General features: G+C 48.6%; 1 protein-coding gene across 13 annotated transcripts in view; it reads left to right on the top strand.

Moving 5' to 3' along the window:
* The window catches only part of KAZN (kazrin, periplakin interacting protein), a 725,211-nt gene that overhangs the window by 648,645 nt on the left and 54,478 nt on the right, over window positions 1-22,088 (top strand). For 12 of the 13 annotated variants that reach the window (XM_039508720.1, XM_039508722.1, XM_039508724.1 and 9 more), the window contains 5 exons: window positions 4,909-5,079; window positions 10,458-10,647; window positions 14,002-14,132; window positions 18,030-18,080; window positions 21,150-21,273. In XM_039508720.1, the coding sequence (XP_039364654.1) occupies window positions 4,909-5,079; window positions 10,458-10,647; window positions 14,002-14,132; window positions 18,030-18,080; window positions 21,150-21,273 (667 nt within the window). The remainder of the gene's footprint in view (window positions 1-4,908; window positions 5,080-10,457; window positions 10,648-14,001; window positions 14,133-18,029; window positions 18,081-21,149; window positions 21,274-22,088) is intronic. The other variant, XM_039508723.1, reaches the window with a different exon arrangement.

Below are 22,088 nucleotides of genomic sequence, written 5' to 3'. Positions count from 1 at the left end.
TACTGCCCAGGATGTAAGGGTAAGGAGGTGTCGTCTGTGCATGCACAAACTCCAACACACCGCCAGCCATTACACACACCCCCTCTCCCCGTTGTTGGTGCAATCTGTACCAAGGGAGCAGGCAGTCTGTTGCTAGTAACACTAGGGTGGCAGGATACTGTATCTGCAGAGTATATGAGCACTTACTTGGGTGCCATCTGCACCAGCAGCCTGTATCACACCACAGAGTCCACCTTCCCACGCTCTTGGGGGCTGCAGAGTCCATCTCTCTCACATCCTGGGGACATGCTGAAGCCTTTCAATTGGTATCAGTGGGCTCTGGATTAGGCTCTAAAAGCCATGACATCTGCACTATCCAAAGCAAGGGGCTGGTGTCCTATTGGCTGTCTCAGTACCGCAGTCTGCAATGGCTTGTACTGAATATGTGCACTGGCCTTTCTAAATTGTCCTGAAAACATTACCAGCCCACGCAGAAACTCTTCGATCCTCCCCATTGAAGTCAATGGCAAAAGTCCCATTCACTTCTGTGCTGCAAGATCAAGTCGAAAATCTACTCGCATTACTGTGATGAATGATGGTAGTGAAAAGACCTAGAGAGATTTCACTCCCTGATCAAAAAAACATCTCTCAGGTGAGTGAGCAAATAAAAGATTGTAAGGCAGCTGGCAATATAACCGTAGAAACTGGAGCACTAGTAAATACATAAATACAGGAAAAGTCAGGTCAATGAGCAAAGTTAGCAGTGTTTGACTTAAGAGTATTGCTCCATCCGTATCATGTAACAAATCGGACTGGAAGAAATCATTGAACCAATATGGTGTGTGCGCTCTCTCTCTCTCTCTCTCTGCTCAAGGGGATGAACCTTTACAACGGGTTATTTCAAGGACAGGTTTTATAATTGTCCTTAAAGTTAAGAGCTTGTTAAAAGAACATACAAACTGCAGTGACTCTAGACTAAGTCGCTCAAGAATAAATAGCATTTCTCTGAAATGTTTTCAGCATCTCTGCTCTGTTTGCAAGAGGATATAGATATATATAGAGACAGTTTCCTGTTTTGCTTTTGATTAGGCTGCATAAAGCCGTCCGCTCCAATAAACAGCCATGGGACTCAAACATCTGTAATTATTCTGGGCTTTTTTCCATGCAAAGAGAGAGAGTTTCTATTTTTAAAGTATCATAACAAAGATCACTCGAATCCAGCTTTTGGCTTTTGCAGAAAGTTGTATTTTTCTTTCCAGCTCGTGTGAGAAAATCAATGCAATTTAAAAAATCCCAAAGACACGTGCGGGAGGAATGCATGGAGGAAGGCACACAGGTTGGGAGAGGCTCTGTATGCTGGTCATTTGCTTGCAAGAATGCTGGAGGTTTTATGTTTTCTGCAGCCCCTCCACTTGCTTCAGCCAGATCTGCTGGTAGGATCTTTATGGGAGTCTGAGGCAATTCTTCCCTGGGGGCTGTGTTTGCAGAGAAGCTTAGGACGTGTCCTCGTTTCCACTCTGTGGCAGGCAGCCTGCATATTTTCACCACTGATTCACTAGAGAAACTTAGTGTATGAAATAACCCATGAACTGGGGTCTGGGTGACTCTGAGGTCATCTCCTGTATTCATGGAAGAGGATCAAAGAGTGTGAGAAAAAGCATCCTGCCTCTTCCGTGCGCTTGTTCTCCCAGGGTATCACATAACACTTCTCCACAAGCCTCAAAGGAAATGACATTGCCACCCTGGTCTCGAGGACCCGCACCCATAGTCTGTAACAGTGACCTAAGCACCTTAGGTCTGGTCTACAGTGTGCCTGGAAACGGTGCAATAACGAGGCTTGATTATCAGAAGTGTTGAGCATCCAAGACTCAACCTCAAGCTGGAGTCAGTGGGCGTTACGGGTGCTCAGTGTTTCTGAACATGATTGTGGCTAGCAGTGGTTTGACCACGTTTTCCCTAATCACCAGAGAGGATCTGCTTATTCTGTGAGTGCTGTTGCTCAGATCAGGCTATAGACTCTCACAACAGCAGGGCTTTCAAACAAGTTGCCCAGGAAAAAGCACTTGTCTGCATGGCCGGGGAAACCACACTCTCGGCAGCAGAGGCTGCAGGCTGGTGTTGATAGAACAGTTTCATCTGTAGTATGGGGAAGAGCCAACAATGTTCCATCACAGTGGTTGACGAATGATGCAAAACATCTGCCTGCTGTTCTCTCTAAAAATGTAGGGCTTCGACCTAGCTCTGATAACACCTCTGAACACATGGGAGCGTGGAGGGGATTTCAGTGGGAAGCAGGATGCAGGGATGGCGTTGCTGATGTTTTAAGCTGATACCCTTCCCTTGTGTCCCCCGTGTTAATTCAGCACTCTTCGCTCCAGTGCTCTATGTGGAAGGACTGGCGCTGTTTGGCCGAGGTCATTAGAATTCTACATATATGCAAAGCTGTTGGTGAGGCGAGAACACTGCTGCCTTCATTACATGCAACGTTGGGGGTTGGGTTGTGTTTTCCTGAGCTGGGCCTTGCAGAAACTGAAACGATCATTTGACTATGACAACAGGAGCTGCTCTCTGAATGACCCTTTAGCCGTCCTGGAAAGGAGAGGGATGCACAGAGGTTTTTCAGTAGGGCTAGAATTTAAAACAATCGGACTAGCTGCAGAGCATGTCAGCCTGGTCCTGTTTGGTATGAGCCACCACTCCCATGTACTGACACCTAGTCTGAGATTCCCTGGGCCTCCGAAGCATTTAGGCACCCACTTCCCATAGGCAGTTTTGCAAATCTCAGCCTTTGGGCTCGACCACATGCACAGTGACGTAAGGGGATGTAAGCAGTCCCTGTCCATGGGCTGCCTATGTTGCCAGGCCCTGCATGGTGCTGGTGGAAGCAGCTGGTGCTGAGCTGCTGATCCCACCTCCCATGCAGGTGTGTGGGCAGGGGGCAAAGGGCAGACACAACAGACACAATCTTGGCTCCACCTTTTCCTCCTCTCTCCAGCTGAGCTGCCGTGCAGAAGGAAGTAACCGAGGAAGCACCGGGAGAAAGGCATTCCAGCTTCACACTTCCCGTCCCTGCTTCCCTCTTTGTCCATTGGGCAAAGTACGCTGTGCACTGCCCCCTGGACTGCGAGGTGTCAAATCGGCCCCCAGTGATTTGTTTCCCTGAACGGGCACAGGTGGCACCAGGCTGCATGTCCCTCGACCCTTTCCTGGAGGAGCCGACTCTCAAAACAGCTGGACTTTTCTGCAGCTGCTAACCACTAAAGCAGCGTCATGGGGAGGGATCCCTGGCAGAAAGTAATACCCAACACGCAAATGCAGCTGCCGTCTACAGTCCTCTTTTACCAAAAAGAAAAAAGTCTTGAAAAGTGAAAAATACAGCCGGCGGGATGCACGCTGCCATTAGCACAATCACGTCCGTGCTGCTGTCGCCTCACTGCACTAGTTTGCACTGGGCCGTGACCACCGTCAAACTAATAACTTAGTTAGCTGGCTTTCTGCATCAGCTGGGCTCCCAGTGCTGCACGGCCTTGACAATGCAAGTGAGTTGGCTTCTGTGCTTTTGGTATCCAGGTAATTTCCCATCCAGCAATCTCCTCCCAGGTGGCTCCAGGATGTCATCTCCCTGGCGCAGGCACCTGAAGACTGTGTGGGCCAGTGGTCAGGGAACCAGAGTGGCACCCAGGAAACTACAGTTCAGTTCCTGTCTCTGCCACAGAATCTGTCCTGGACCACATGACTCCACTGTGCCTCAGTTTGCCCCCATGTCAAACAGAGATGACGGTGCTTTAGCCACCATTGTAAAGGGCATTGAGATCTATGAGTGAGAAGGGCTGGAGACGGCCCGAGTATGATTAATCTCCAGAAGCACAACAAAGCTCTCAAACCCAGAAAAGGAGAAGAGCCAGGGTTCCTTGAAGCCTACTAGGGACTAGACTGTTGCCACCAAATTCCATGTGGCAGGTGCTCAGATATCACAATGGTAGGCAGGAGAGCAGAACCCAAAGACAGACAGATTAAAAACCCAGAAAACTTCTGTATCTCTACCAAAGCTGCACACAAAGTAGCTGCCACCTGTATTTTTTTTTAATGGGAGTTTCCTTGTAGAAACACGGAATCTTTTGTTTTTATTAAGCTCTGTTGTGAGTGATGATGGGGGGGGGGTGGTTCCTATGAGGCCAGTTCTCATATCACTGTATCCACAGGGGACAGACTAAATCTTCAATTCAGGAGGAGATACCACAGGCTTGTGTCCAACAGTAGAAAACGGTGCGTTTTCAGGACCGCTGGGCTTCCCAACAAGCTTGCCTCCACTTTAGGTTCTTTGGCACTGGGAATTAGAATCCCCAGGGCTATCTCGAGCAGCCAGCTCCTTGCTTCTCTCCAGTGTTCGTTTCCGTGCTCACGTTCTGGTGAAACGCTGGCACTTCATTATGGCCACCCTCGGCCCATGGGCTGCAGTGGAGATCCATGGGCCTGGTCGGTGGCACTCACGTGGTCAGATGGTCTCCAGGAGGGGTCTAGTCCAAAGCGTGGCGAAGAGACACAGGTGGTGAAAACTGTCTCTTACTTTTGTTTGTTTACCCTTCAGTTTTTCAGTGTGTTGCTTCTTTCCCTACTTACTACCCCCGACACAGACCCGCAGCTTCCTTACAACCCTCCCTATTCACCCTGGCTATAGGCTATGGTAGGAGGAGGTAAGGAAGAGATGAAATGGGAATAGTGAAGAGATCCTGCTAGTGAAGAGGGGTGAAATCCTGGCCCCACTGTAGCCAATAGGAGCTTTGCCATTGACTCCAGTGTGGTCATGATTTTGCCCAGTGTTTTTAATACAGGATGAAACGCTGCCCTGTGTTGCGCGGCATGGATTTCCTGGGGAAGCAAGCTATGCCTGTTCTCTCATTCCCTGCCTTTGCCCTGGTGTCTTTGCAGGAGAGCGAGGATGCGGTGAAGGCACTTGCGAAAGAGAAGGATCTCCTGGAGCGAGAGAAGTGGGAGCTACGCCGGCAAGCCAAAGAGGCGACAGACCACGCCAGCGCGCTTCGCTCCCAGCTGGACCTGAAAGACAACAGAATGAAGGAACTGGAAGCTGAGCTAGCCATGGTGAGAGCCCTCCCTCCTGCATCTGTAGCGGGAGGCATTTGCTTAGGCTGGAGTGCGGCTGGGGCACCTCTACAGTGCAGCTGGGAGGTGTAAATCCCAGCTCGGGAAGATGTTCACCTGCTAGCTAAAAATCATAGAAATGTGGGGCTGGAAGGGACCTCGAGAGGTCATCCAGTCCAGCCGCCTGCTCTGAGGCAGGACCAAGTAGACTCTCCCTCAGGTGTTTGTCCAGCCTGTCCTTAAAAACCCCCAAAGATGGGGGTTCCACACCCTCCCTTGGAAGCCTGTTCCAGTGCTTAGCTACCCTTAGCGTAAGAGAGTTTTTCCTAATATCCAACCTCAATCCCTTGCCGCACGAAGCAGCGTGACCGCAGCAGCTCAGGCGAGCCACGCGAGTACCGTGCTGTCTGAGCTCCTAGGGACACCCTGGGGCATCCAACCCCAAGCAGAGCTAGTGTGTGTGCAAGTACCACTCTGGGAATTGCACCTCCGAGCTGCAGCGGAGACGTACTCTAGAAAACCTCAGCCAGTCCAGAGTCTCTGCCGTTACCATGAATTCTGTAGGGTTTGCTTTTGGTCTGATTCGCTGTGACAGCCTCTGCCCAGTGGATGTCTCCTGGCTGGACGCTTTCACCTTAGCAGATGGTCGTATGTTTCTGGTCCAGCAACCCTAGACAGGCAGCCTTTCAAACCACCCCGGGAGACGCTTGTAGATGCTGCGTTCCTGCCTCTGCAGTCATCCCAGAACCCTTGGCGATTTCCCCAGCACTCATTATTTGCTGCCTTCATGCTGTAGCCGCCTGCAACGTAAACTCTATTTCCCAGGTGTTGAACAACCTGCAACTTTCCCCACGCACTGCAAAGTCTGGCTAGGCTGTGGACGCACACTTGAAATCAATGTTTACCTGCTTGGGTGATAAACGATCTCATTTTATTAAGGGGCTCGCAATACCGACCAAAGATATGATTGCCACAAATCGACCCTAATTGCCTTCAAAAGCTTTCCAGGAAAAGCAAAAACAAAACAATCTTCTTTGTCTGGCTTCTCTGCAGATCAACATGGTGCTGGAAGCCCAAGGTGAATGTCATTGAAAGTAGGCACCCTTCTTACTTGTACATCTGTGACTGCTCAGCTGTAAGCTTCCTTGTGTGCCGTCTGGCCAATGAATTAAATAGAGAATGCAGAGTTGAAAGGGAGTTTGGTAAGACTGGCAGGCTTCAGTATGATGTGCAGTTTCCTTTCATGAAATACATATGGATGTCCCCATTCCCAGCACAGACATCCCTGCCTATCTACACCAATACCGCTGAGCCTGATGCCTTGAAAAGGCTTAGAATGATCAAACAGGTGCAGACACGTACCCACATCACAAGTACCCGCACGTCCCCACTGTTCATATGAACACAAGTTCATACGCCCCTTTACTTACACGTACAGTGCTGGATCTATTCATACATATACACGCAAGCGTATCCATAACCCAGTTCCTTCACCGCTCCAAGCACGTGTCCATGCACCCCCGCCCCCACCCCCGTGCCTCTGCCCATATATGCCTACATATTCTTCAACATTTGCCTCTGAAATCATAAGCAGGCTGGTTGTCAATTGCCTCCTGTGTTTTCACTGTTCAAAGCAAATTTCTGCCATAAAATACACATGACAGCTGGACATGCAGTCAATTCCCCCCCCCCCCCCAGCTTAGAAATATTCCTTGGTATTAAATAGATACATCACAATGTGTTGTGCATTGATTCACCTTGCCTTGCATAATTTCACGGTGCACAGTCACTGCCTGACTGCGACACCTAGTGTTCAAAGCCTGTCCGGGGCTCAGTTGTCTCCAGAAAGCAGACTGGGTAGCTCAGAGAGAAGGAATATTGTGGTTTCTCACCTAGCTGAGAAAGGAGGGTGCTTCACGGTAAAGACAGCAGATCTCAGGAAAGGACACTGGGATCGTTTCTCTTACCTTTATTGGACTGTCTGTTGACAGCTAAATATATCTTTCTGGGACTTGACCATAGAATACACCTCAGTGTTTCTAATCTTAGGCCAGAATTCGGTCACGTTGAATCACAGTGAGTGGCACCTTGCAGTTAGCTCCATTGAAGGCAAGGGGGTTATTTGCAAAGGAAGGCACCTTCTCTGCAGATCAACATGAGTAAAGGTGGAAGACTGGGCCCAGAGTAATTCATATTTAAGGAATAAAGCTAGAGATTTTATAGTGCGTGACGGGTAATCAAGCTTAATAACCTTGGTGTTATGCAGGTGAATTCACAGCAGCCAATCTTTATGGCAAGTGTTTCTGAAAAGGAGTTTACAACTTTTCTAGCACAGTGTGACAAGGATATCGGTTAGATAACAATCCTAGTTGTATGTGTGTGTTGTGGGTTGGGTTTTTTTTAACTACTTAACTCCCAGGGATAAGGATTTGAGATGCATTGCTTTAAAGGTGCTCTGCTTTTCAGAGTATTTCTCTTTTTTGTTAATTATTAAAACATTAATAAATATTAATAAAAACCGCCAGCATAGCTCTGTTGGCTTCAACGGAGCTATGCTATTTTGCACCGGGGAGGCTCTGGCCCTTAATACCTCATTTGAGTTCCACCTCAGACATGTTTGCCTTATTGGCAGCACGCTGTCAGCTTGCCAGTCTGACTGTAATCCAGGGGCGTTTGCTTACTGGACGTTAAGCAGTGTGTGCTTGTGATCCTCTCCGCCTCCAGACAGTCCAGGTGCCTTGTTGCCTCTCTAAGAGAGAGAGATGAGATGCTTGTCCTTAGATCTGGAGAACCTTCCGTGTTGCAGTTTGTTTGTTTTTTTGTGTGCACTGTGCACACATCCAGTGCTGGGATATTTCACTCAGTAGCTTGCCAGAGCCCCCTGGAAAACAGCAGGGGGTTGTGCAGATGTAAGATAGGCGAGCAGGATCTGAACACGTTAGCGGAGGGCAGAGTTCCACCTACAGAACTTTGGAGGTGAGGTGTGAAAAGGGAAGAGGCCAACTTGGAGACTAATGCCCCAGATCCTCAAAGATATTTGGGCTCCTGACTCCCCTTGAGGGATCTGTGCCTAGGGTGGCCTTGCAGGGAGTTAGGAAAACTCTCTCTCTCTCCTTGCAACCAAGCCCAGGTGAGGTGGAAGTGACTTTGACCCAGTAAACGTGGAGGCTCATCAGAACGCATGTTTATACAGTCGAAAAGCACTTTTAAACATTTTCAGCCAGGGATTTTGTTGAAAATGTGCTTTTAAAAAATAAAAGCAGCTTATGGGCTGAGATCTTGTGTACATGGTCAAGCCGTATCCTGGAGTGCCTTTTCCTAGCTAACTTCTAAACCCTTGAAAATCAGGTTTTATAATGGAAATGCTGACAGATCCTAAACTGTAGTAGCACTGTTGGCAATTTGTGCATGTTCGTTGAGTTGGGCCATTGTACATAATGTTCCATCGCCTTTCAGATGGATGGATGTTTTATTTCTGGGGCCTGTTATGCGGTATTTATATGCAAATTCCACACGCTGTTGCAGGAACACTTCTACCTAGGCTCTTTCACAAAAGCAAAACACACTGGAGATGTGGCATATACGAGACTCACCGATGCATATATTTACATTCAGTGTGTGCTGTGTGTTTTGTTGACTCCACGCTGCTGTAGTGGCAGCCTAAGAGCAGGACTCGGGAGTCACTTTCTTAGCATTAAATGGAGTTTGGTGGAACAGATTAGACAAAGCACTAGGTAGGATGCCGGTGGGGAGGGGGGGGAGAGAGAGGGAATTGGATGCATAAGAGAGTTTGGATTTTGTTTTTAATATATTGTATCACACAGTCTGCCTTTTCCCTGCTTGTAGTCAGTGGGAATATTGCATAGGTAAGTTGAGTATTCGCTACAAAGCTACCAAAAAAAATACTGGTAAGTCGCGATTTGATTGGGTTTTTTTTCTTCCTCTTTGGTTTTTAAAAAGCGAATCACTTACCAGTAATGGTTCCTCCCCAGGGACACGATCCAGAGTCCATCAAAGGGAAGCCTCTCATTGACTTCAGCAGGCTTTGGCTCAGGCACATAGGAGCTGATCCTGCACCCACTGACTCCACTGAGAGCAGGATTGGGCCCCATGGCTCTGGGTTCGTGGCTCACGTGTCCTGCAGTGCAACATTTGGGGACACCCAAAGAAACCCAGTGCAAGGCTCGGGGCAGAGAAAGGAGTGTGCACGGCATGTTGCTGCCAGCAGCTCCATTTGCACCTTAGGAGCAAATCCATGCCCTCCTTGTTCCTCTGAAGTCCGACCAAAGGCACCACATCATTTAATGCAACAGTCAGGCTTGGCGTAGACCCTGATCCTTGAATCTGATCACTGACCTACCTCGACACCTGCACAGAGTCCCAGGGAAGGCAACAGGGCATCACACGGGCATAAAGGGATCACAGGCAGGAATCAAAATGCAGGATTGGGCCTTTAATAAGTGACACCTTGAGGGCCTGGAAAAAACCCAGCCAGCCTAGAACTGTGGAAATATTCTGTGTTTTCCTAGTTACGAAACATCAAGTGACTCATGGGAGCTATTCTCTGCTGGCTAATTAAAAGGTACAGTCAAGCAACGGGCACCTCTTTAATGAGAATTTTCAAATTATTTTTACTTTGTAGATGCTTCTGTTTAATTTTTCAAAAAAGCAAAATATTGAACAGGGGGGAAAGCGTCCCTGTGAGCCTGCCAAGTCCACCGGGAACAGCAGCAGAACAAACAGGCCTGTTTAACACATCTGAACCAAAGCCAACCGCTGACTTTCTCTGTGTGCCTTTGCCTTTCTTCATGAAATCTGGCACCACTCGCTGGATAACTCACTGGCTCCTGTATTTGCAGGAACAGCTGTTTCCGTTTTTGGTCCAGGTTTCTGTCGAAGGTAAATCACACGCGAACGCTTTGTTGTGCTGTTTTTGTTTTCTTTGCGATGACCAGCTAGGTTTGACTTCAACTGGCCATGCTACCCCAGCTCAATCACTTATGCTTAGTCTTAACTGGGGGCTGCAGGAAAGCCGGGGCTGGCGTCCCAGCTCTCCACAAGGGCATGTTCTGTTTTGCACTCAGTCGGATCTAAATGGTAGCTGCTTGCGTTCTGAAATCCTATTGTTGCAGCATTGGCAGCACGCAGATCCCCCCAGAAGAGTTAATTCTCAACCTTGGTAAAAGAAACCACGTCTTTTGGGAGGATTTAACCCTAAAAGCAGCACCTACATCATACTGTCGTCTTGGAGTGTGAAACCGACCCTCAGGTGTTGTGTTAGCCCCTCTGCACAGGGGTGACTTGAACGCACTGCAATCCGAGTGCTGTCTTGAGAGAAGCGTTTCATTGTCCTGTGTTTTGTTCTTTTATCCCATCAGGCCAAGCAGTCCTTAGCCACGTTAACCAAGGATGTCCCCAAGCGTCACTCGTTAGCCATGCCAGGCGAGACCGTGTTGAATGGGAATCAGGAGTGGGTGATGCAGGCGGATCTCCCGCTCACGGCTGCTATCCGGCAGAGCCAGCAGACCCTTTACCATGCGCACCCTCAGCATTCAGCAGACCGGCAAGGTGAGTCCCAAGCCAGCCACAAACCCCTTTGGGAAACCTCTGGGATCTCGTCTGCCTTTAAGACGACGGCATTCTTGATGAAGTCGGCTCTGCCGGCTGGGCGGCCTGCTGAACTAATCCCCTTTCAGGGAGCCGCTTCAACTCCGCTTCAGAGCAGCAGGCCGGAGTCAATGGAGACGGATCTCCCCACTCTCTGCCTTCCATGCTGTGAACTTGGGCCAGGGTTTTCCAACCGTGGGGCACAGAGTTGGCCATCTGAGTAAGGGGCCTGACTTTCCAAACAGCCACAGCTTCTAAGTCAATGGGAGCTCAGCACTTCTGGAAATCAGGGCACACGCTTAGGCACTTAATAATAATGGATCTTTCTTTATTATCTGTACTGCGGTAGCACATTCAAGCCCCCGATGAGATCTGGCCCTCCTTGTGCCAGGCACTGTACAAACGCATAGTAAGAGAGAGTCCCTGCCATGTAGAGCTGTACAGGCTAAATGGATGTAGCTGCCTAGCTTGAAACGGCCACATCTGAAAGCATTGGCCTCACTGGAGCCTGTACTCTCCTGCTTGAGCGCATGATGCTGTTTCAAGGCCACCAAGCAGGCTTTGCCCTCTTCCCTTTCAATTCTAAGCTCCCCTATGTGCTCTCCCTGTTCCAATAACCTACCCAGCGCCCCAACTGGGTGCAGCCAAATCCCAGGCCTCGAGAAGCAGCAGTTCCCAGCCTTTCCTGAGAGGTGATCTCAAAGGCGTCAGCGCCTCGTTCCTTTAAGCCCTGCAAAGGCAGCTCAGGGAGGAGGATGCATTTGCTCAGAAGTCAGCAGCGAGCACCACGCCGCAGAGGAATTTCTTTGCAAGCAGAAGGGCGCCTGCGCCCTGCCGTGCCTGACCCTGTGCAAAGCCGTGAGAGATCAGGAGCCAGCAAGTCTGCTAGCTCCAGGCGCCTGAGGCGTGGAACTGCACATTCATGGGCTGCTGCTGGTTTCTAATATTCTCTGGCAGTTCAAGGATTGCCCTCGCTCTCAGCAGAAAGTGAAACGCTGCAGCACTAGATAACCTGGCATCTGTCTGCGGGACAAGGATGCAGCGTTCAAGGAGTATCCTCTTCTCAGCCGTTAGTACAAATATTCCAGTAATGGCTCAAAACGCTACAGTGACACTGCTCTAGCGCGTGAGCTGCTGTTGCAGCGCACGGTAGTATCCCAATGTCCTTCCCACAGCTGTTGTGGGGGATTACAGTCTGCCTCTGTAAATCCACACACACACCCCTGCAATTTCGGTTCCAGACAGCATGCTTCCTGTCCTGCAGTGCTGTGAAACAGCTGCCACGTTCAAGGCCAGAGGTGGCTGCCCTGCAGTGGTGGGTTGACTCCAGGAGATTTTTGAAGGAGCCCAAGGGAGTTAGACACCCAGCTCCCATTCGGAATTAGGTATCTTACTCTCTTAGCTGCTTTTGAAAACCCCCGTCAGCGTGTTCAGGAAACACTTCGGGATCCATTTGGATTAAAGTTATGTTCTCAACAAAAGGAGATTATCCTTCTTTCTCACAAGGCATAGGTGATACCTGGGCCTGGATGGGCCCCAAGGATCCCGCTTTTAACCACAACAATAATCTTTGCTCTTCTGTAGCACTGCTCACCTGGGGATCTCAAAGCACTTTGCAGATGTTAATGTATTGAAGTGACTATTACTTTCCCCATTTTACAAGTGGGGTACCAGAAGCCCAAACATTAAAGAACTTACCTATGGCCACAGAACACGTCTCTGTCGCAGGCAGGCATGGCATAGAGGTGTCCTCACGGCCAGTGCTGTGCTCAAACCATTGCCCCATGCTGGAGTCGTCCGGCACAATAGAGCTTCATTTCGGTGGCTTTCATGCTCAGGGACTCACCAAGGAAAGTGAATATTGGGATGGTCATGATCATCGCAAACTATTGAGTAGCATTCTGGGTGCTGGGCAAGCCTGGGGAGTGCCCACCACGTGCAGGAAGGATGGAAAAAAACCAGTAACTTCTCAGCCTGTGTCGTCATCTGAAATGTAAGAAATTCCCACAAACAATGTTTGCAGCCATATTAGAGCTTGAACACTATGTATGGCCAATTGGACCTGCCTACAAACTTCTAGGGTGAGTTGTTTTAAAAGGACAATATCAAGAGTGTTTGGTTTTATATATGTTCATTTAATCTTCCCACTTTACAAACATCATCATAAAGTAGTGATAGATTAAATTCATTCAGCTTTGACTGAATGAAATTAGTCTGGTCGGTTTCTGAGTCTCCCACCACAGCACCGTGCTCCGGGGTTTGACTTCACAAATATTGCAAGGCACCGTCTGGATCTTAAACAAGAAAACCTGCAACATTTATTAATGTTTCTATTCATCCTTTCTGTCTTTTACCTACCAAACCTAACTATGGGGCCCAGACTAAGCTGATGGTGTTCCTTTGAGCAAACTGCATTCCACGTAGGGCCAGAGAAAGTCATTATGTTATTTAGCTTGGATTATGAAGATGCTTCTCCCTTTGGCACAAGTTGTTACCCATCTAACTAATTGTCATAGAATATTAGGGTTGGAAGAGACCTCAGGAGGTCATCTAGTCCAACCCCCTGCTCAAAGCAGGACCAACACCCACTAAATCACCCCAGCCAGGGCTTTGTCAAGCTGGGCCTTAAAACCTTTAGGGATGGTGATTCCACCATCTCGGGGGGGAGGGATAGCTCAGTGGTTTGAGCATTGGGCTGCTAAACCCAGGGTTGTGGTTCAATCCTTGAGGGGGGCATTTGGGGATTGGTCCTCCTTTGAGCAGGAGGTTGGACTAGATGACCTCCTGAGGTCCCTTCCAACCCTGATATTCTGTGATTCTAGGTAACCCATTCCAGTGCTTCACCACCCTCCTAGTGAAATAGTGTTTCCTAATGTCCAACCTACACCGCAACTTGAGACCATTACTCCTTGTTCTGTCAGGGTCTAAATAAAGAAGGGAGACTAAGGATCTTTACAGATAGGGAACAGAAGCACAGAGATACATAGGGATTTGCCCAAGCTCACGCAGTTAAGTTGCGGCAGAACCAGGACCTGAATGCAGGTTTCTAGTCCAGCATCTGAGCCATCGCACCCTCTCTGTCTCTGCAGCTGCCCCTCCAGAAGTTACAGGCAGGATAGCAGCTCTGCGACGTTATGCGGTGGTCTAAAGCATTCATCCAGCGCCCCGGACGGCGACTGTCCGTGTATAAACACAGCACAGGAGAGAACCAGATTCACAGACCGAGGATGGTGTAGCATCCGAGCTAAAGCAGGGAGAGCACAGAGATGAAAACTCTGATTCCACTGAGCCCTAACTCTGCTCCTTGCCTTCCAGCTGTCAGAGTGAGTCCGTGCCATTCACGGCAGCCTTCCATAATCTCCGATGCGTCGGCAGCAGAAGGCGATAGGTCATCGACGCCAAGTGACATCAACTCGCCCCGGCATCGGACGCATTCCCTCTGCAATGTAAGGCGGTTGTGAGGTCGTGTGTGCCTCCTAAAGCTGTCCTCTTAACATCCGTGCCAATGTTTCTAACCCTGACCATCACTCTTACCTGCTTGTCTTTTGCCACCCCCTCTTCTGGAGCCTGAGCCAAAGCCCGCCACCGACAAGGCAAAGCCTCTCACTGGGCTTTCGATCAGGCTATTCATGTAAATCCTGAGTTAAAACCACCCACATACCAACCAGGAGTTGGTTCTACACTGCCCGACTCTCTGTGTGCTCACTCGCCCCTCTGCAAAGTGTGTTTCCCTGGCTCCCATGTGGCTGGGGCAGTGTTTTGCTCTCACTTTGCACTGGCGGCCATGCCCACACACAGTACGAGGCGGTGGGGAATCCAAGTCCCTCTTTTCAAGAGCTGTGCAAAAATGCTGCATCTCTGATTTTAGTAAAACGTCCTGAAGAAACAACTATAATTTTGTGCCAGGCCATTATTTTTGCAGCCCGGAACTTGGATTGCAAAGAGGTTTATTGAAATGGCAGTTTTCCCAACTAGACATTTGGAATCTCTCAGGTTTCCAGGGGACGAACAAGCTTCAGTAAAGCAAAAATTTATGAACGTACTTAAAAACAGATCCATGTTAGAGTTGGACCTGGACTGAGACTTTGATAAATTGTTTCTCCTCTCGGGCTCCATTTTCTAGGATTGATTGAGTACGCGCAGAGCTTTACAGTTTCTCATGATATGACATCCCCCCACCCACCCCCAGTCAATCAAAATTGAGCCACTCAGACCAAGTTTCACTCTGAGCTTTCAAGTTCCTCTGAATCAAACTTGAGAGCTGGGAACCCACATGAGTCAAAATGAAAACATGGTTTGTCAAACTCCCTGTGAACTGAAGTGGCACAGAGCTTCCTGCCACAGTCACTGGGTAAATCACACACTTGCAGCAGTGGGGACAGAACCCACCCATTTCCTCTCCAAAAGCATAGCTGTGAGTTTAATGGAGAATCTCCATTAGCGAACAGTATTAGGGCTGATACTTTCTCTAGCCACTAGAGGGAGACATGATCTCACACACTGAGCTGGTGTAAATCCACATTTCTGCTCTCCTTTTAAGCGGGTATAAATCTACAATAATTCCATCCGTGAAGTTACTCTTGATGTGTAACAGTGTGTAAATGAGAGCTGACTTTGCCCCTTTGCATTCCACTTTTTTTAAGTTGGGGGAGGGGAGAAAGAGAGCGGCAGCCTTTTCTACTAATGGAAGAAGCAAAGAAAAAGAGGCCAGGAGTCTGTTGCTTCGGTATCAATAGAATTGCTTTAAATGACTGGAGTGACAGCTTGGAAGAGAATATTTCAAAGATCAATAGAGAAAATAAATGGGAAGGTGCAGGAAATATCCAGAAACATTGCAGTGGGAGAGCAGAGAGGTTATACGGTTCATAATTAAGATATCCTGGCTAATAGATGCAGATAAACGTAACTTAATTCTGGGAGCGGAGTTCAGTGAGTGAGCATTTGACACATAAGAAAGCCCTGCAGCATATGCTGACTAAGGCAACCATATAGGAATGAGAGAACAATCTCCAAGCCCCTCGGGCAATTGCCCCATTGCAATGAAGGAGAGAGATGGGGGGTGTCTGCATCTGTGCAGCCAGAAGAACAGTGTGTGAGGACTGGCCGGCTCGATAACAGACCCGTTAGCTGTGGGTCACCAGTTAAAGTCCAGCTCACGTCTGTCAGGCAGCATCTGATTGCTCTTGAGTGACCTGAGTGGGTAGCGTTCGTCTTGCTCCTAGAAGCATTGGCATCTCCAAAGCCCACCCTCACAGCTGAGGCTCACCAAGCCTCTTGCTGGCAGGGAGACCAATGGTGGGTGTGGCACAAGCTTTCTCTTAGGGCTTGTCTGCACATGAAAATTCATCCTGAATAAGGCACAGTACAATTTAAAACAGATTAACTCTTCCTGATTCCAGAATACAGGCTTGTCTAGACCAACAGTTCACAGCAAGCTGGGATGTAAATCTACCTATTTCTAGCCTGCCATGCACTGTCCCCAAAATAAACCCTGCTGCCAACCACCGGCAGTTCCTTTGTGTGCTTTGAGCTCCCCCTCTTTGAAATGGGAGCAGATTAAAGTGCATTAGGGAACTTTCAGAGCACGACACTAGCGTCCAGACAGCCAGTTAGTGTGCAGCAGGCTAGTGCGGGGTAGATTTTCACCTCAGTTTACCATGCACAAACTATCTGTGTAAAAAAGCCCTAAGAGTACCTGTTTCCAAGTTATTTTAAGTAGTTTAACTACAGAAAGGACCGATTGGATTAAACTAATTCAGAATAAGGCACTCCTGTTCCGGAAGAAAGGCATCCACACATGGTGTTAATCAGGAATAGCTAATCTGGAATAACTCGCTGTGGAGACAAGCCCTTAGAGCTAACTTTTAGTGAGCAGATTTATTTGTGTGGGTTTTGTAGTTTGACAGTCATGCTTTCACACTGGCTGTTCCTCCCATTTCAAACAGTGTGTATGTGTGACACACACACACACATATACACACACACACACACACACACTCTCTCTCTCTCCCTCCCTCTCAGGCCTGGTACATTCCACTCAGTGTTCGGTTTTTTTCACTCCCTAGGCTTGATTAGCACTAGGATGGTGCTTCCTAGCTGGATCTAAACACAAATGGGCAGAATATGCAGCATCTTCCCCAATCCTTGTGCAAGCTGATAAGGCCATTTCCCATTGAGTCCTGGACCATCCCCACATAAAGCATCCAGCACCCTGAACAGTGCTGTACAAATAATAATGATTTATTACTAATTGGTGATAGTCAGGCACATCCCCCGTTGTTAACGAGGGGCTGGCTTCAGTCCTCCTCCTTACGTTTTTGCTTGACCAATTACATCCAGTACTTGTGGCATTTGAATCAAGATACGAGTCAGAGGGGATCTGAGTTCAGGGAGTAGATCTCAGTCTAAAGGAGCATAAGCTGGTGGAAACCGTGCGTAGGAGGCCAGCAGAGAAGGGTGTAATAAAGAGCTGAGAAGAGGTAGTAAAGCAGGCCCATCTCCACACCAGTTTGGTCACTTGGCATGTCTGTTTCACCAGTGCATGCTCCTTTCCACCTGCTCACCCACGTGCAACTTACACCCATTGCCTTCGAACCTGGCCCAGCACGAATTAATGTGACAATCTGTGGCATTTCCTATACCGGGCCAGAACCCATGGCATTAGCCCCTTGCAAACAGGCAGAGGCAGAGGCAGACCAACTCGGAACAGCATAAATGGTGGCTCCAGCTTAAACTTTTCCTCTTTAGTTTCTTGCCCTGGGAAAGGGACCTGGACCGAAATGTCTGCATTCGTCTGGATTTTATTTTTGTTACTAATGTGGGTTGGGAGAGTGTGTCGGGGCCCTGAGAAGCACCCCGAACTTCAGGTGTTTCTCAGAAATGTCTCTGGTTTGCGAAGATGAGACAAAGGGGCAGGAGTCATGAGACCAAAGGGTTAAATGAATCTTGTCTCGCTTCAAGGGAGTTTGGTTGAGTTCAGCGGATTCACCCTTCTTCATTCTGAGATTCTGACTTTTCCAAAACCATGTCTGAATTTCCCTCTTGGTTGCCCTTAGCCTAGTCTCTGTGGCATAGTCTAGGGGACATACAGTTTTACCTGCCTCCGCCTAATCTTCTCTTTTCCCAAACCCCTCTTCTCCTTCCCAAAACAAATTGGCTTCAACATCAAACAGCAGCGACTTTGCACCAGCTAATGCTCTGGAGCCCAGAAATAAGCAGGATTTCCAGAGAGAGCTGCTGGGTGTGTGTTTATATCCCCGGGCCAGTTTTGCTCTAGCAGTGCTGTGCGGTACCAGGGCTGTGTTTATGCTGTTTCAATGTGATCTGTCTCCTTCTGTCGGTAGGGGGATAGTCCTGGACCGGTACAGAAGAACTTGCACAACCCAATTGTACAGGTAGGAAACCAACTGCCTTTCTTGACCAATCTCCTAATGAAATACAGTTTATTAGTGTGCAGCGTGATTGACACACACACACGGTGCAGAGGCCGGAGTCATGTGAAATGCCGAACAGGTATATTGTAAGGGCTTGTCTACACTGCCGCACAGGGTCGATCTAAGATACGCAACTTCAGCTACGTGAATAGCGTGGCTGAAGTCGACACACTTCGATCTACTCACCGTGGTGTCTTCACTGCAGTAAATCAACAGCAGGCGCTCTGCCGTCGACTCTGGTGGAGTACCGGAGTTGACGGGAGAGCGCTCACAGTCGATTTATCGCATCTAGACCAGACGCGATGAATCGATCGCTGCCCACTGATCCGGCGGGTAGTGTAGACAAGCCCCAAGTATATAGGTAGACCATGATCAGTAACATCTGTCAGCTTTGGAAATGGGTCTGAATGAAAATGCTGGATTTGAGCAACCCTCAACTTTGGATCCAGAGCCAAACTCTCTGACTCCAGCCCAGCTGTAGTCGAGGAGATGAGAGAAGAGTTCAGGCATCGCATTTCAGAGAGAATGGCAGGTACAGGGAATAGCAGTTGCCTTTTTAGAGAGGAGGATGGACCCAGAGGGCCATATGCAAAATAATCCAATCTAGTGTAAATTGCACCTTCTGCCAGCTCCTCAGTATCTGTTGCACCAACGTAGGCTACGTGTACACCAGGAGCAAGGGAGGGTGATTGCCAGACACACTCCTGCTAGCTCGAGGAGCTGCTAGTGCATTAAGAATAGCACAGCCCTGGCAGAACAGGCAGGGGTGAGCAGCGGCATGAGCTAGCCATGCTGGGTCCAGTCGGTTGGGTGCAGAACGGTGGAAACAAAAGTAACTGAGGCCCTGTCTACATTAAAGAAATTTGCAGTGGTGTAACTAAATGATGTGCTGCACCAGCCTCACGCAGGGCTTCATCTGATGCAGCATCATCCCCTGACAACCCCCAGTAAACTGCAGCTGGGGAGCCAGATACCTTAGGGCTTGCACTGGGTATCTGCATTGAAATAGCTACACTGTTGTAAATTTCCTTAGCAGACAGGACCTTAGACTAATTCCTCGCCAGCCATTTGCACAAATTTACCTGTTCTGGAGCGAGCCACCGGAGCTGGGGTTTGCTTCTTGACACAGTTTTTTAACTCCAAGACGCTTTATTTGGAAAGAAAGTTTCAAGTAAACCACACATTGCGGTCTGAAAAGCAATGACATGAAAAGCAAAAGCAATGGCTGATCTGTCTCCAAGTTAGAGCCCGCTGCCCCTAAAGAAAAACAAGAGGGGAGAAGATTGATGAGATAGACGAAAAGGTTAAAACACCTCCTTTAGACTCAGAGCTTTCCCTTCACAAGGGTTTGTGTGAACATCGCCCGTGTGGATTCACACCCCTGGGGGGTTGGATTGCAGATGGGCCTGTGCCCCAGCTGTCCCTGAACTGTCGTGTTCCAAATGTAAACGGGCATCACCAAAACCCTGGGTCCAAAGACTGACACCCCCGCCCCACAGGAACACTTGTGGTGGTCAGAATCCACCTGTAATAACTTTGACCCAGATCCCCAAAGGTATTTAGGTTTCAACGGGAGTTAGACACCTACCTTCTTTTGAGGCTCTGGGCCTTAGAGTCCTGTCTCCGGTTTGAATAAACCCAAACTCAGAGCTCAGTCAAACGACTCTCCTCTTTTACCCTCAAGAAACCCCCCACTAAGCCCAGTGTGAAACCCTGGCCCCCTTGAAGTAAATGGCAAAACTCCCACTTCCTAGGGTGAAATCTAAATCCTCCCAGGTTTGCTCAAAAGTTTCCACAGGCTTTCTGACAACTGGACCAAGTTTTGAGCTTGTTCTATCTGGTTCTAGTGCTTTAGCCTAGGTTAAAGAACAGGTAGGTGAGTCCATGGGGTTATGTAAAAGTGCTACATTCTGCACAAAGCAATGCACCTGAATTTAAGAAAACAAGAACTTCCATCATATTCATCTGCAATCCTCTCCCTAGGCGCCACCGTGCCAGAGTTTCTCTGTAGCATCCACTTAAAGCTCCCCTCTGGCTCCCATTGAGTTGAATGAGACTTTTGCTACTGGCAGAGCTGGGGGTGGATCCCAGGGCTGGGCTAGCAGGGGCTGTGGGTCGGGAGTGAGGGGCTCAGATCCCATTTCCTTAGGCTGAGGTTGGTTGCTTTTGGATTGCAGGAAAGAGGGTTATTGGGGCTGGATTTTTTCCCCCTCACTCTGGTGCTGGAATTTATTAGACTCTGGTGCCTTTTCCCAAAGTACTATTAATTTTAATAACATCTCCAATGCGTGGATACTATGTAAATAAATATTCTGGTGGTTATTTAGGATAAGGGCCAGGTACAGGGTCCAAACCAAAGCCCAATTAGCCTTCAGTGACATCAGATTAGGCCCTTATTAATTTTTTCACATATTTTAGAACACACCAGTAGGCACTTGCCTTCGGCTCAGGGTGCCTAACCTGTAAATGAAAAATGACCACACAGATAGGCCAGGGACAGCCCATAAACATGGCCCCCTCAACCCACAGGCTCCTCCCCAGCTTGCCTGGAAGAGCAACACCTCTGGGCTCTTCGGGACCCGAGGGTGGGGAGCAAATTCCAAAACTGAGGGCCCCGGCCAGCAGCTCCTTCTCATTTACATTACGGGAGCTCCAGCTCGAGCCCGGCTGCTGATTGCGTAGGCGTTCTCCTGCCTGCCTGGACCTGTCCTAGTGATCAAGGCTGAGCTATTTAAAGCCACCAAAGGAATGTGGAGGTCTGTGCACTTCCCAGTCCCTTAGATGGAGATTTTTGAAAGCTAACCATCTTGGGGTGTTAGCCTGCTGCCCATCACCATAGCATCTGGGCACTTTCCACATAAAACCAATAGCTATAGCAGTCCCCAGTGGCCTCCGTGGAGTCTCCGGCTCGTCTCCTTTCCCTCGTGTAGTTCCTGCCCCACCCCGGCATGTGAGCACCTTCTCTCCCCAGGTTGTTTATTGGCGACGCTCATGGTATTTCCCCTTCTTTCTTCTCCCTCCGCTTTGCAGTCTTTAGAGGACCTCGAAGACCAAAAACGAAAAAAGAAGAAAGAGAAGATGGGATTTGGTTCCATCTCCAGAGTATTTGCCAGAGGGAAGCAGCGGAAATCCCTAGACCCGGGCCTCTTTGATGGTACTGCTCCCGATTATTACATAGAGGAAGACGCAGACTGGTGACCCTTCCCCTCCCCAAGCTGGTAGCTTGCCTCCTTCCTCTGCTGCCGGTGTGCGTGCGTGGGCGGGTGTGTGGTTGTGTGCGCGCGTGTGTGTGTGTGCAGATGCATCTAACTAAAAAAAGAAAGTGAGCCTTTTTCCTCTGCGTCGCCACTTCTGTAACTGATGTACATACTACAAACAAAGCCTGTGTGTGACTATGTTAACTGTTGTCTTTGGAGCGATGCAGTTGTGTTGTAATCCTCTCGTTTTGTTTCTATTTTTTGTTTCGTTTGGGGATTTTTTTTGGTTTTTTTTATTTTTTTTTTCTTCTTCTTAATGAAACTTGAAACTTGAAGGACTGCTGTGTATTTGTAAATAACAAAAATATTGTGCACTTTGTGCTTGTGACGTCTCTTGTCCAAAAACCACTGTTTTCTTGAGCCCCTCATGTCGGTGCATTCTGTATCTGGTATGTTCTAAAAGTCAGGGGTTGGAGGGGACCGTATCCTATTCACAGCATGCACCTGAGTTGCAGAAACGCTAGGCGCTGCCTATCCAGAAAGACCTTAAAATCTCACTCAGTGTGATGTCTTCCTGGCCAAAATCTCAGGAGGCAACACTGGTCTCTTTTTAATGCCTCTCAGCCTGGAATGATGGTTTAACTTTCCTTTGATTGTTTAGTTTAATTTATTTGCGCAAATCCAGAAGAGCTATTCTAACTAAATTATTGCATAAAGATTGGAATTTATATTTTTCCACAATGGTTTGGATGGGGATGGGAGGGTGTGTTTA

The sequence above is a fragment of the Mauremys reevesii genome, linkage group 21 (assembly GCF_016161935.1).
Source record: "Mauremys reevesii isolate NIE-2019 linkage group 21, ASM1616193v1, whole genome shotgun sequence".
NCBI classification, from domain to species: domain Eukaryota; kingdom Metazoa; phylum Chordata; order Testudines; family Geoemydidae; genus Mauremys; species Mauremys reevesii.
Note: the sequence above shows the minus strand (reverse complement) of the source record. Positions and strands in the feature narration are given on the sequence as shown.